The sequence below is a fragment of the Falco biarmicus genome, chromosome 9, assembly GCF_023638135.1.
Source record: "Falco biarmicus isolate bFalBia1 chromosome 9, bFalBia1.pri, whole genome shotgun sequence".
NCBI classification, from domain to species: domain Eukaryota; kingdom Metazoa; phylum Chordata; class Aves; order Falconiformes; family Falconidae; genus Falco; species Falco biarmicus.
In genome coordinates this window covers 7,777,239-7,792,386 of record NC_079296.1, presented here as the reverse complement: position 1 = coordinate 7,792,386, position 15,148 = coordinate 7,777,239, and the positions used below count along the sequence as shown (strand labels likewise).

Here is a 15,148-nt window from a genome sequence, read left to right as displayed (position 1 = left end):
GGGACGCATGTGGCTCTGACAGGAGGCTGCAATCGGGGGCTCAACAGGGCTGTCAGCAGGTCGTGCTGCAAAAACCGCCACAGGGGAGTGCCTGCCAGCACACCTGGGTCAGTGGGAAGAGGTTTTGTGACCCCCCCGCTATCCCATTTAACAAAGGACCCAACATGCTGAATGTCCTCCTTAGAAAATACCGTTGGGTTCTGGCGTGGCTGTGTCACCCTTTGCTGGAGAACAGCAAAGTAGGTCATTGCCTGCGCTCAGGGCTCTATCTGCTCTGCAAAAATATTTACGGCATCTATTTGAATCCTCCCAATTCTCCATCAGCGACCTCTCCCTGACCTCCACGCCTGGTTCCCAAGTGCTGAACTCCATTTGTTTTGGAGCCTGTTAGTGTTTCTTTTGCATCCATGCCAAACTGTGCTGGAGTGTGGAACATCTCATTCATCCTTCTTATGAATAAAAAAAGGCGAAGAGCACAAGTGCCTCTGGCCTGGTGTCCTTTGACAGTGGCCGGTGACAGGGACAGAGGGCAGGGACGGAGCAACCCTTCCCGGAGCTGTACTGCTGCAGCCTCTCAGACTGGGATCCTGAGCTGGAGGTTGTGCTTCGAAGGCATGGATGGATGCCTCCCCTGGCATTTACCTGGTCCCTCTTGAACCCATCAATACTTTCTGCCTCTGCAAAAGGGTATGAATTCTGTGCTGCAGCTGCTCTGTGGGAAAACATGCTGCTTTTCCTTTGAGCCTGCTGCCCTGTGATTTCCCTGGGTTCCTACAGCTCTTGTGATGTGCTTGCTCCCTGGTACTCCACTCTGACTTCACCTGCCTTTCATCACAGCTCTTTCCAGGCTAAAGACTCCTCCTGGTCTATTGAGTCTTTCCTTGTACAAAACGCTTTTAAACCCCATAGTTATCTCTGCCCTTCTCTGTGCATCTGATGTGTATCATCTCTGAAGGGGGAACCACAAGTGTGTGTGGCTCTGTGGTAGGTGTATCTGTAGTGTAACAGCCTCGGCTGACATTTTGGGTTTTGGCCACCCCAGACAGGCAGCTGTTGGCTTTGTGGTGTTGTCTAGTGTGACTTTGGCTCTTTTCTAAGTGCTAATTTGCAGAACTTCTAGTGCTTGTGCAGGAAGGTGATTCCCTGCCCCTCCCTGGCCCCCTTTTGGGTTAGGTTTTTTGTTGTTTGGTTGGTTGGTTTTTTTTTTTCTCTGATCTAATTTTTTATTGATTTTTTTGATAATTTATTGATGCTAATTTTCATCTGACATTTTATCGTTGGGTCAGTCAGTGCTGCAAGATCCTCCCGCAACTGTTTACAGTCAGGTTTATATTTGAGCATGCTGGGTGATTTGCAGTCATCGCGATCACTTCTGTATCCCTGGAATAACAGAGACCCTTGTGGGACCACACAGAAGATGTTTGTTTCAGTGTTCTCCTGTTTGTCTCCTGTCTTCTAATGCAGGAGACATCCCCCTCTTCGTCCTGTTGCGTCCTGGTCTGGCAGGTGGGTTGACAAGCCTGCCTCTCTGGGTTTATTTCTGTAAGTCTTTGTATCCCTGAACAGTGTGAAAAGACTCTTCCTCCTCCCACGTCTCTCTATTATTTTTTGCTTTCAATAGAAGGGAGTGTTCTGCAGGGGTCTGAAGCGCAGAGAAGTTTCTTCTCCATGCTTCATCCCTAGCTGCTTGTAGCAGGAGAATTTTCCCAGCAGATCATTAGCAAGAATTAGCACCTTCCTGATCTCGCAGCCTTTTTCTTTTTTTGACGTGAGCCTGAAAAATACTGGGCACTGGCAAATTTGGTAGAGGGTATAACAGCTTGGGGTGAGGGGGAGTGAGACGCCGCCAGGATCGTGTGCGGTGGGATACCAGATCCGCTCCTGTGAATAGTGATTTTCGAGAGTAATGAGCTCTGCCTTGACAGCGTCTCCTTGCTCATCCTGATGAGAGCTGGGAACAAATAGCATTGTCCTGCTTGTAACCAGCCATCTACCACAATGAGGATTTTGGCTGGTTCCCAAGGTGGAGAGGGTGACATTGGTCCCAGGTAAGCTCCATGTGGGAGGGGAAGCCCCAGGAAAAAACGGATTGGGCAACAGCAGGAGGGCAAAGGACTTTTAAACCTTGCTTTTGCTAGAAGTGAGCTTGTCCCCTGGGCTGGAGAAGCTGCCATTGCCTGCAGAAGGGTGCACTAGCAGGAGCCAGGCTGTGATGGAGCATTAGGATTTGTGGGGACTAAGAAGAGTCCTTGGGGGAGAATTATAACTGGGTGAGACCCAATTTGCTTTCTGACCCTCCTCATGGTGCCAGCTGCTGGAGCAGGGACCCGTGGGACAGCCGAGGGGTAAGTCTGGGCAGCGAGTGTAGCTGCACGGGGAGAGGCGATGCCAAACGGCCTTGAATAGAGGAGTGGCTGAGGTGTGGAGACTTGCTGTAGTGTTGGTAGGAGTTATATTCCCCTTCTTAAGCAGGTAATAGTAGAGGGTTGGCTATTGGCTCCAGGAGCAGAGCTGGAGGCTGTGACAAGTGAATTGCTCTCTTTTTAGCTTAATAATCTGTTTAGGTTTAAGATTTTTCACAGTTGGTTGGCATGAATCATGAGCCTGGTGTTATCCCTGTGTGCAACAGCACCCTGTCATTAAAGGCCGGGTGGTTTCCCAGGGGAATCTGGTGTGCCAAGCCTCCAAAGTCCCCAGTGAGACTGATGGGGCCTCGCAGTGAGGGACCATTTCTTGCTTCCACAAGCGTGAGTCCTGGTTGCTTGATTTCCTGAGCATTGGGGATGATTCTGCTTTTAAATGAACTTGCACGTGCTCCCAGGCTGCCTTGCAAACCCAGCACCGTGATGGAAAAAAAGGGTCGTGTTCTTTGCTGGGAAAGGTCTGGGTACTCTGGGAAATTTGCTCCGCAGCATATAGCTCCTACAAGGAAGGTATACTTTAATGTTTTAATCCATAAATAGCCCTGAAGATTGCTGGGTCAGGAGTTTTCCAGCAGGGTTAGTGACTTTGCCTCAGCAGGCTGAGTGTGTTTTGGATTTTCCCCTCCTTCTGAGGCTGCGCATGGCCGAGATGCTGGGAAGGATGCTGTGGGTGCTCCTGAGCCTGTCCCTGGAGGGAAGGGTGGGGCTGGGTGGCTGGCTGCAGGCAGAGCTTGGCTGGAGCGTTGTGCCTGTCCTATCCTTGGCTGCAGATCCCTGGTGTCAGTGGTTTGCCTCCCGTGGGGAATCTTCACCTCTGGAGGAAGGCAAGCGAGGGAGGTCCTGCCCATCCTCCTGCAGCAGGAGCCCTCCTGGCTGCAGGAGCGAGACCCTGGGGACCCTTGCCCAAGGACACTGGGGTCGGGGCAGAGCTGTGGCCTTAGGAAAGCAGGTGTCGGCTTGTTGTGCTGTAAGTGATCATCCGAGCTGCCTTGCACTTGATTTGCAAGTGTCCTGTGTCCTGCTCTGCCCTGGGCACCGGCATCTGGGTGACAGACACAGTGGTCACAAAATCAAAACCCCTGAGAATTCAGTGGTGCCTGGAAGCTGGTGGGCTTGGGAGCTGGAGCCCAGGTTGGTTCCCTCCACTAGCCGCTGCACTTTCTTCAGCTTTTTCTTTTGGTACTACTTAATGTTGCCAAGCAAAGATGAGGAGACAAGTGCCTTTTCCTTCCAGGAGGTTCTTTGAGAGGGGCTGAAGCCTGTTTGCTGCCAGAAGTTGGGGGGTGTTTTTTGAATTGCATCAATGTTTGCAATGCACTCTTGCTAAGGGATGGGAGTTTGGGCTTGCTGTGGGTGGCCCATGGTGCATGCCTTCTCCTGTGCTTCTCATCCTCCTCCCCATCAGCCCTCCCCTGCCATCTTCAGCCTGTTCTTCATCCCACACGGTTGCAGTTGTCTCACAAACCTCTGCAAAAGGGAAGGATGGGACATGCAATGCCAGAAGTAAAATAGCGAGGGGGAAACGGGAGGCTTGGTGCACAGGTAGAAAGGGCTCCCAGGGCTGCGGGTGTCCCCTCTGTCCCCTCCCCACCGTGGCACATACCTGTGCCTCTGGCAGAGGAACAGAGAGCGGGAGCGCAGGGATGGGTGTCAGGAAGGCATTGGGATCAAGGTAGTGTGCTGCAGAACGAGGTGCACGTCAAGGGATGAAACCTGGCCATGTGGCAGCCCCAGCCCAGCCTTGAGGAGAGGAACCAAGTCCCCCCAGCTGCCAGGAGCCAAGGCTGTGTAGGATGTTCTTCCCCTCCCTCCTTCCTCCCAGTGTCACTGAGGCTTTGCAGTCACCAGGGACATCACCATGACTGGTTTACCTTTGGAAGCACCCCAGCACTGCCCAGGCCCTCCTTGCAGGATGCTCTTGAGGAAGGGGCTGGCTGTGGCTTGCTCCTCCTGGCTCCCTTGCCCTTGGCAGGGCCACCAATGGATGGCTTCACTGGCCTCCCAGCTGTCAGAGCTGGAGGAGCTGAGCCTGCCTGTGCCACTCGTCTGCTTGATGTGCTGCTGTTGGGATCAGAGAGGAGTGAAAAGGTTTCTCAGCGGGGCTTTGCCTTCCCTGAGTTTTGTCCTGTTGTACAAGGCGTACACGTGCATCAGGTCAGAAGGGAATGGGGAGACATGGGGCTGAATTGCTAATACAGGGTTGTCTAATAAGAAAAACGGCTCTGGACCTGGAGGGTACAATTTCTACTTATATCTTCTAGAAAATAGCATTGCCAGCGGGAGGAAGGCTTGTGGAGCTTTGCACTGACTCATGCTTCCTGTTAATTTTCAACATGAAATACACAAAATGCTAATCTTTCCATGAGGCCTGTGGTGCTAAATTGCCTGTGCTTGTCGCAAGTGAAACGATGGATGGGTTTGTCACGGGGCTCAGCAGTTCTGTAGAAGTTTGGACCAACAGCAGCCCCTGATGTGAGCAGTCCGACTGTCTGTGGAGATGTAAATTTAGATGCAGGAGTTTCATCTGGGAGACTGAGTGCTTCATATATTGTGTGCGTACATCTGTGTGTGTATGTGTGTTCTGCAGGTGTTGTACCCACAAAACATGATTTGGGCCAAAGCTGCTCAGAGTATCTGGAAATGATGGCTTGGATGTTATGATGGGCTTGTTTATGTCCCTCAGAGCACTTTAAACTCTTTGAATCAAAAAGTATTAAATCCATGACCATCATATAAGTGACAAGAAGCTGACAAAACAACTGAGATGGAAGGTGGATGCTTGTGGCCACAGAAGTGTTTGTGAAGTAGAGAAAATGATCTTATTCAAAGAAATAGACCCCCCCATCTTTCCCTGATTCCCCTTTTCCATACCAAGCTCAGGGTGTTAGTGCCTGGGGCTTTAGTGCTGATCTTTTTAGCTTTTTTCCATACAATATCAGAGAGTAACTTTGCAAGTTCATGAGTTCATCATTCCTGTCCCCCTGGTTTCATCTGTGGGGCTGCCTGCAATAAATGGTCCTTTCCTGTGGTTGTTCCACGTAGGTGTGGCAGGGGCAGGCTCTGCCCGTGCAGCCGGCAGCATTTGTGTTTCTTGTTAAGGTCGGCAGTCAATTCTGTTTGCAATGATTTATCACTTGGTTATGGGATTTGTGCTTTGAAAATGGAATAGATGTTTTTAATGCTATATTCAGGAGGGGGGAAAACCCTATCACCCGGCCTGCGTGGGTGTTCCTCCCCAGCACGGCTCCTCTCAGAAGGTCATTGAGGTACCTGGAGGGTACAGGACCCTCCCGTGGCTCTGGACACATCATCTGCATTCCAGAACTACTGATCTCTATGAACGGCATTACTGGGTCACTGTGTGACCTCTGGGGGAGAGAGAGGATACGGTGGGATAAGAATCTGGGGCTCTTCATCTGTCAAGCTGAGACATAACCGACAGTGATGTTAGCTGGTGCTCCCAGGGACAGAGAATGTGTGCTGCTGAGGGGGTAGCAGAGGAAGAGCTCTGTGCCTGAAACGAGCACCCCAACTCTTCCACAGGGACACCCCTGCAGGGAAACCCTGCCCTGAAAGCTGCTGAGCTGTCTGGGGAAGGGTGATGGTGCGTGAGATGCCTGTCATGGGACCGAGCCTGCACATGTGTTTGCCCACGCGTGTGCAGATCTGTTGTTTTCCTTCCCTGCGTGGTCTTTGCCCTCTCCTCCATCTGGGCAGCAGTGCCAACGCCTGCAGCAGTTGTGTGTCACTGGTGCAGAGCAGGGGGCTGCCTTCCAGCCCAGCTCTGCAGGCCGAGCATGCGTCTCCCCACGTACTTGGGCCATTAGGAGACCCCACAGGGAAGTCACTCAGAGGAAAAAACCAAAAACCAAAAAGAGAGGAGGGGAACAACTGTAACCCGGTAACCATAAGAGCTGTGGGAGGAGAAACAAATAGAAGATGATTGTGTGTGTTTTAATAAATATAGAAAAAGAAAGAGCAGAATTTCCTGTGTGGCTTTGTTCACCAGATAGGCTCTGAGAGCCTGGCGGCAGCTGAGCTCACCTTCGCTGGTGGACCAAGGATGCAGGGCCAGATTCTGCAGCCACAGCTGGTGAAACGCTGTGGCAAGGAGAAGACATGGCAGGGTCCTTGCTGCCCTGGGGCAGGCTGGCTCTGCAAGCCCTTGTAAGAAGTATCCCATCCCTTGAGTACAATCTAGACGCTGCTGCCCTATGGTGGATCTGGGCCAGCAAAGAGCAGCTGGGGGCTCCTGCCCCACCAGTGCCTGTCTGCTGCCCAAAAAGCTGGATTTAGCCTCGCCATGGTGATGGCCAGGCTGGCTTTGCCTCTAAGAAGTTGTACCACAGCCCTATGCCTTTTCAGACAGCAAGAGAAAGGTCAGACCCTGCGTCTAACTCTCGTGCCACCATTGCTGTCAGCCAGGGGTTGTCCTTTCTGTCCTGTTAGAGGTGACAGGAGGCATAGCAGCAGCTGGCTGCAGTGTTGCAGTACGTGCTGGGTACCAAATCTTGAGGAAAAGTGGTTTTGCCTGGGGGATGTTGAGCTTGGTCACAAGGTACCTGCTCTCCTGGCTACACATCCAGACTCCCTGGGGATCCTGCTGGAGACAGGATGGAGTTGGCACAGACAGCTGCCAGCAGGACCTCACACCTCTGGCTCCTTTTACAGCGTGGAGTAGTGGGAGAGGAGGGATTTAGACTGTAGACTATGCAAAAATTTGCCCCAAATGGAGGTTCAGCTGTTTCTGCTGTTTGCACACCCCAGCCCCTAGGAGGAAGGGAAAGGCACTTGGGGGAGGCCTTCAGTAAGGGGGTGTCACTGAGAGCTTTGGAGCTCCTGATGGTGCCTGGCAGGTTGGGGCACTTGCGTCATGCAGGTACCAGAACGTAGGATTCTGGGATCTGTTGATGACCCTGAGTGGCTTGGGGTTGGTTTGTGGTGGGAAGCAGGAGGATGCTCTGTGGTTTCTGTGGTGTGTAGCATGCAAGGAAGCAGAAGAGGAACTTGGGTTGCGTCCTTCCTCTTCTTTGACATATATAGTCAAGAATAATAACAAAAACCCTAAAATACATTGCAACAAGCTGCAAGCCCGTAGAGTTCCAACTGAAGCAAAGCTGTCTCTTGGGTACTGGGACCCCAGATAGCCTCTGGTGAGCTCCACAGGGCATGCACATTGCAGAGCCCCCATGGCCAGGCATAGCCCCAGCTGACACAAGCAGATGTGTGGGCTGTCACTGGTCTTCTGCCTGGAATCCCAGTCTCGGAGGATGGTGCTGGCAGCAGTGCAGCTTTTCTGTGTGCCCCAGGTGGAAATACAGCAAGGGAAAAATGTGATTGCGACCAGCCCACACATGAGAAAGCTTGCTGAAGAAACCCAAGGTTGGTGCAGCTCTGAGGTTCCTGCTAGAGCATGCTCCAAGGGGCAGTTGTGTTTGCTAAATGCTGGGATGGTGACTGTGTCTAGCTGCAGTTTAATGGTAGGAGAGATCAATGGGGAGATCTGGTTTGAATCACATTCGGCTTGATCCCCGTTCCCGTGTTCCCAAGAGGCTGAGCAGTAGGGTGTCCCCCTCCCGGCGTGCTGATCGCTGCTGGGGAGCTGGCCAAGCTGGGGGAGAGACGGTGTCGTAGCGAGAAAGTGGAATAGTGTTGAGGTTTCCATATGCTGATTACAGCGTGCATTTTTAGTGGTACATGGTTCTGGAGGAAGGAAGGAAAGGGATGATAAAAATAAAGCTGCAGTCCTGTATTTAGCTATAAACCACTTTGGGATTTTTTTTTTCCCCCAGTAGTATTTGAAGACTATGCAATAAACAAGCTTGTTCATGCATTTTTTATTTTATGCCACTATTGCTTTGAAGAAGTAGCCGGGTTGCTGTGGCATTTCTATAGCTCAGAATCCCTATGTTTGGGCGGAGAGGAGGGTTGCAAATTCTGTGCCGATGTCAGGAGATCTCTGTGCAGTGTGTGCAGGAGCACTTTTTTCTAAGACACTGATGTGCAACAGATCTTAAAGTCACTGTGTAATTGATAGACATCTTTATCAGATAGGTGCATGCAATATTTGTGTTACTGAACTTTCATCCAGAATAAACAAATGTGCCAAATTTTTAAAATTCTGAATGATTTCATATGCGAGAATAAAAAAAGAGTATGTTCGAAATGTAGCTGCTACTGCAGATGGGAGAAAAAACTCAGATGCAAATACATAGCAGAAACTGTGTTTCCAGAGGTACTGATACAATTGGATTTTACTATAATTTCTTAACGCTAATGAAGGACAGTGGTAAATATTTGCATTGTTTCATTAATCTGACCCAGAAGCTGAGGCCAAAAGAGATGGACTAATTGGTTTTGAAAAGAATCATGTGGAGTTTAAAAAAACCCAAGGACAAGTGTTTGACATTTGAAGAGGATGGTTGTGTATAGCTCTGAGCAGCCTTAGCTTTCAGTGGACCTGCCTGCCTGGCCCTCAGGCAGTGGGAGCTGTGTGGAGTGCAAGACAGGCTGGCAGCTCTGTGTAAAGATGCCCTTTCCACATGGCAGTCGGTGTGGCTGTGGCCGTGCAGCTGTAGCACTTGGCCTTTCCCCTGGGAAAGCAACAACATGCTCCTTCAAATAGGCGTTTAATGATCAATGGAGATGGCTGTGTGTTACAGTCTCCTTCAAATGCGATTATAATCACCCACGTTTGGAGTTAGGCACCTGGCTCCCTGCTTTAAAGTATGCTGTTTAATAAGAAAGTAGATGATTTTTAAGAATTTGTATTTTCTATCTCTGAAAGTCCAGTTGCTGTCCTGGCCTCATAGCATTAAGAAATCACAACTGGGCTGGAACTTCTCTGGGAGTGGCCTGGAGAAACGGTGCTTTTGGTGTAATTTATCATAGTTGAGGTCTAAGAGGAAAGACTTAACTGTGGGTTTTTTTGTGATTAGGTTAATGTTAGATCCTCCTTTGCAATGGGAGCTAGAGATGGTCAGCTAGATTCTGTTTGTATTAGTCAATCCAGCAGGAGTCCTTGAGTTGACAGGAGTTTGGCTTGATTTCTCTTAAAGACCATGTTTTGGATCAATGTATATCACAGAATAACCTCCCTGATGCCCAAGGCCCTGCACAGATGCGTTACTCAGTGCAGAGCCTTGGCTGCTGTGTGCATATGGCAGCTAAAAGGAATTGAAAAGCTCTGGGGGCAGAGAATTCAGTGGCAAAAATCATCAGTGAAAATCACCTGAAGCGCTGACAGTGAGCTGCGTTGCCTTCTGGGGCTGTGTTCAGCAGAAATTTTGCATGCTGGTTGCTCTTCCAGAAACTCGGAAACAATGGCTGATAAGGACTTTGGAACCTGGTCAGCTGGGAACTTATTTACAGGGGTTTGAGTTGTTAAAAGTAGAAGACAGTCTGAGGAGCCTCAGATCACATCTCTGCAGCCAGCGGCAAAGCCCCTACATTTAAAAAATACAAATAAAAAAGCTCCTTATTGCCAGTTTAGTATTAATCTGGAGCTCTTTTGCCTGTATATAGCTTATGCAGCATGTACTGGTGGCAAAGCTGTGGGAAGGCGGTAGGAGTGGGTTGGAGAGGCTTTGGGTGAGACCCTTGGAAGTACATCTGACAGGAGTTGAAGCCTTTCAGCGATTTGCCTGCTTCACACTCCAAAGTTACATGTGAGGGACAATGCATCAGCTCACTGCAGAGGCACCACATCTCCTCTTCCAAGCTCTCCCTCTCCTTCCCACTTTCCATAAAGGGTTTATGAAATCGGAGTTCCTGTCATGGCACTGATAGCTTTCACTGGTGAAGCCAGAACCCAAACAATCAGGACTTGTGAGCTTGCCGTGTGTCTGTATGCTGGCTTTACAGCATGGAATGACTTTGTTGCCTTGTGAAAGGAGGTTTCAGCTTAACCCTGATCTGTTATAATCAGTAGCTCTAGCTGACGTGGGGAGCAGTGTTGTACCCATGTTCTGGTTGGTGAATGTTGTTTGAAAAAGGAGACCTAAGACAAGCTCTTAACACTCTGAAACGGTAGTTGAGAGCTGGTTGAGTTTCACCTCTTTCCTGTGTGGCTGGGCAGGCTGCATGTAGCTGTCTGTCCAAGCAATCACCTTGGGTCTCTTCCAGGCATCGCAATCCCCCTGTCCCTTGATCGGAGACATCAGCATGCCAAGGGAGGGGTGATCTATCCTCCCGGCCACGACACTTGGCAGCTGGACAGATGACTGACTCATCAGTGTTTGCAGTTTCTCGTTTAATACTGGGGCTGTTCAGATGATTTAAGTCCAGAGAGAAGGTTGTGCTTCTGCTTCCAGCACGGTTGTGGAGCCATTGCCTTGGCTGCCTCCCATCCGTACTTTTCTTTGTCGGGGAAGGCGGGGGGAGGCTGGGGGTGGATCTGGGCTGGGTTGTCAGCTGTACATCTATCTTGCGAGCGGTTTTATTCTCTCCTGGCGAATGGGCTTCTCCATTGGCTCCTCTTGCTCTCCGTTTTTCGCCTGCTGAAGAGCAAATGTCCTGTGCCCAGCGCTGCCCTGTGCAGCGGGCTGCGGGGCGCTCCGAGGGACCGCGCTCCGCGCCGAGCCCACCCCGCCGGCCCTTCGCCTGAGGCCGGCAGAGCCCCTCGCCACTCATGCCCCCGGGGGGAGCGTTCTGCAGGGGGGGCACCGCCGCCTGCCCCGCAATGTAATCGCAGCCGGCGGGCTGCCAGCCTCTCCCGGCGCGGGGGGCGCGGTTCGGGGCAGCGCCGGGCGGTGCGTGCTGGGTGCGGGTTGCGTGGGGCCGGCCCCGGAGGAGGTGCCGGGGCGGGCGGCGGGGTTGGGCAGGGCAGGGCAGGGCGCCCCCCCCCCCCCCCCCCCCCCCCCAACATTGCCGCTGCCCCCTTTTCTCCCGCAGGCTCTCGTCGCCCGGCGGCTGCGGCGACGGGGACGGCGGTGGGAGCTGCAAGAGCGGGGTCATTCTGGACATCGCCGCCCTGAAGATGACGGAGCTGGAGTCCGAGGTGCTGCCTCTGCCGCCCCGGTACCGCTTCCGCGATCTGCTGCTGGGGGACCAGACCTTCCAGAGCGACGACAGGTTCGGGGCGCACGGGGGGGACGGGGGCGTGGGGACAGACCGGGAGCAGGGGAAGGAGACAGCCACATGCCTGGGGACACACGCTCCCCGGGGCTGGGGACACACACCTGGGGCTGGGGACACGTACCTGGCACACACGCGGACACCCCCGCTCCGGGGAGGACCCCCACCGGGGGGGGAGGGGGCGGGGGGCACGGAGCTCTCCGCGGTGCTGAACCGCGCCGGTGCGGAGCTCTCCGCGGTGCTGATCCCCGCGGCGCGGAGCTCTCCGCGGTGCTGACAGCCGGCCCCGGCGCGGCGGCCTGGGGGCGCGGGGGGGTTACGGGCCCGCAGCGGCTGGCGGGCGTTGGGATGCGGGAGCGCTGGGAGTCTGTGGGCACTGGGAAGTGTGCGCAGGAGCCAGTGGGCATGCCCGGGCGAGGGGGCACTAGGATGTGCGTGGGTGTGCTGGGGATGGAGGCCAACGGGGGTGCGTGGGGGGATGCCTTGGATAGTAGGCACCGGGATCGTGTGGGTGTTCCAGAGCTGGTGGACGTGCCAGAGCTGCTGGACATCGGGAGTTGTGGGTTTACTGGGCCAGAAGACATTGAGGTGTGTGGGTGTGCTGGACAGCTTGCTGTGTCTGGGAGTCCCGTCAGGGGTTGGCAAGGTTGAAAAGGGGCCACTGTCCGGGAGATGCGTGGGATACGGTTGGTGATGTGAGAGGCTGGTGAAACTCCCTGTTAAGCCCTATGCAGAGTTTGGGCTGAGCACATAGATTTATTTAGGGGGTAAGGCTCATCCAGGCTATTCTCAGAGGCTGTCTTTGCAGCAGGCGATGCTGATGGGAGCGGAGTAACTCTAAAGAGCTGCTGTGGATGTGGTACAACTCTCCCTTTGTTGCGCTGTCTAGAGAAATGGCCTTTATGGGTTGAGCACCAAGCCTGCTATTTCTGTACTGGCTGGCAGGGATTTATTACCATGTTGAGCAAGCTAAAGCAAAAGGAGCAATGGCCTGAATGGCAAGTGAATTCCATGAGCAGAGCAGTTAGATGGAGAGGGACAAGAACAACCCTCCCTTCAACTCTGTTCATATCATAAAGTTCAAGGAGCTACAGTACTAATGGGGAGTCAGTAAGATTGTCATCTTCTCCCACCAATTAATTGCATGATGTACACAGAGAGAGATGTAACTCTTGTTAAAAAAACCCACCACCTTTAATTGCTGGTGAATTAGCCTTTGGATAGCTGCTGTATATTTCATACACCTGCATCAAGGCTTTTGTGCATCTGTGTTAAAAGATAATGTCATTTTTTTAATGTGTACGATTGTCATGCAAACAAAAAAAATTAACTGGACTTTGAGAATGTGGGATTGACAGATGTTCTAAATAAGTGTTCCTAACTTTTCTAGCTGCGTGAGAATTGATCTATCTCAAAAATGAGTCTGTAATAAAAAGCCCAGATTTCTTAACAGGCACTTAAACATTAATACAGTTTTATGGCATAACATGAGAGGTTGATAGGAAATTCTTGCTGCAGAAAATGTCTGGATTGCAGAATGTTTATGATATGGTTCATTTGGATAAGTTTGAAGTTTAGAGTTTTAACAGTTTTCATATTTAAGTATTTAAATGGATCTGAAATACAGAATCTGCAACTGCAGATTCTTTTTTCTGTGTTTCACTGGTATACCCCTTAACCTTCATTTTCCTCTAATTTGAGTGTTTCTGATTCAGAATGTCACTTTAATTCTAGTGTGGAGATACTCTGCATTATTTTGTTAAATTCATTAGCCTTGTTTCTCGAGGTATCTTTGTTTCACTGGGTTTGTGTGCTGATATTTTTAGTTGTTTGATTTTTCCCTTCATCTAGAAAACATTGAAAAGTTCACAATGTGTTTGGGAATGCAAGTCTATGAGCACACGTTTGCTATTCACATGCAGTCCTCTTGACCTCACTGGGAATTGAGGTGTGCCACTGTCATAGGCTTTTGGAAGTGTTGCTGTTAGGCTTCAGTTTCAGTCCAAGTCGTTAATGATACTGGGACCTTGCAGATGAAGCAAGTTGCTGGAGTAATTATGACTAGTAGATTAGTCTGTTCCAAATCAAATGAATAAGGAGCTGATTTAGGCTAGCAGATGAAAAGCAGAAAGCCTTTTTGCTGTGCTTATAAATACTAAGCAGCTCAGAGATATGCTTTGAAGTGCTTTGTTACAGCATTGACAGGAATGTGCTGAGGAAAATTCCTCCACATGCATAGTATGAGGAACTGTGAATGGTAAAATAGAGCACATTGGACTTACAGATGTAACACTGAAGGAAAACACCCACAGCACTAAATAACTCATTTATTTATAAAAGCAATGCTAAAAATATTAGCGTCTCAAATATGTCTTTTTGAAAAACTCCCCTAGAATGATAGCGTGCCGATGAAAGTGAGGAGGTTTCTGGGGTCAGCAGAAGCCTAAAAGGATAGGAAGCCATAGGGAATCCAGGTTTCTCTGCTTCTGGGGAATTAGAACTGCTTCTGTTAGAGATGTATTAATCCATCCTCATCACAGAGGATGCTGAGGAGACACCAGCACTGGGCTGAGATGAGAGAATGAGGTAATGCTGGAGCTTGAGGAGACAAGAGCTTGCTGGAACAAGTAGATAATTAGAGAGCTGTGGTATAACAGGAACAGAGAGCGTGTCCAGATAACCCAAGGAACTGTAAGGACTAACCAGTGAATATGAGGTGGAATAAGTAAAATAGGCTGCTCCTACTTTCCTGTCCTTTTTAGAATGCAAAAGGCGAAGGCAGTCAGGCTAACTAAGCAGGGCTTACTCTTGGGCAGGTAGGCTGATTGACATGAGAATTAAAATAATACTTTGAATGTTGTGTGAAGGATGGTAATAAATCAACCAGGAAGCAAACAGGAAAAGACTGGCTAGAAGAGGAATGGGGAAGGTAAATGGATTTGTGCAACAGAGGGAGAAAAGCCTAATGGCAAGCAAATCTAGAGTTGTCAAATGGAAGATGGAGGTGCTTCTTCCAACATCTTCTTATTCATCTTTGAAATCACCACCGTGAGGCATCTGGAAGACTTGGCTGAGCTGTATTTCAGTGCAGTACAACTCTGTTTAAACACTATGCTTGACTTTTTTACAAGGCAGGTCTTTAGGTTCTAGAAACAGGATTAACTGTGATTTGGCTCTGAGTTTCCAGAGGACGCAAACAGTTGTTTCAGGGCATAAATGTCACTTACAGGAACTGGAGGTAATTTCTCCTTTGGGGAGAGAAGGTTCTTTTGGGGAACATTGCAGTTGCCTCAGTTGTCTGGCATAAGTCCTGTCTGGTTCAGAAGTTTCTTTTCCTCTTTTTGGAAGGTTTTGTCAATGTTAATACTGGGAGAAAAAGATCTTTTCTGCTCTCTTATGGCAGTATTGCGTTTTTCATCTCACTGATGTTTTGCTGTCATGAAAGCACTCAGAACCACTGGAATATAGTGGTAAAGGCAGAGGTTAAGATGTCAAGCCTGTAACAAAAAGAAGGTGAAGAACTGGGGGCACAAAACCTGCTTGTGCCTGGCTTCCCTTTCATGTGCTTGGCACATGATTCCTCTGTCCACGGGAATCCTCCAGGCACAGGTACCTGTGTGTGTAGGAGCAAGGCCAAGGGGTGCTGGTGG

General features: G+C 50.5%; 1 protein-coding gene across 1 annotated transcript in view; it reads left to right on the top strand.

Annotated features, from left to right (window-relative positions):
• The window catches only part of KCNT1 (potassium sodium-activated channel subfamily T member 1), a 90,617-nt gene that overhangs the window by 4,761 nt on the left and 70,708 nt on the right, over positions 1–15,148 (top strand). Inside the window, exon 2 of the mRNA XM_056351573.1 lies at positions 11,316–11,495. Coding sequence (XP_056207548.1) covers positions 11,316–11,495 — 180 coding nt within the window. The remainder of the gene's footprint in view (positions 1–11,315; positions 11,496–15,148) is intronic.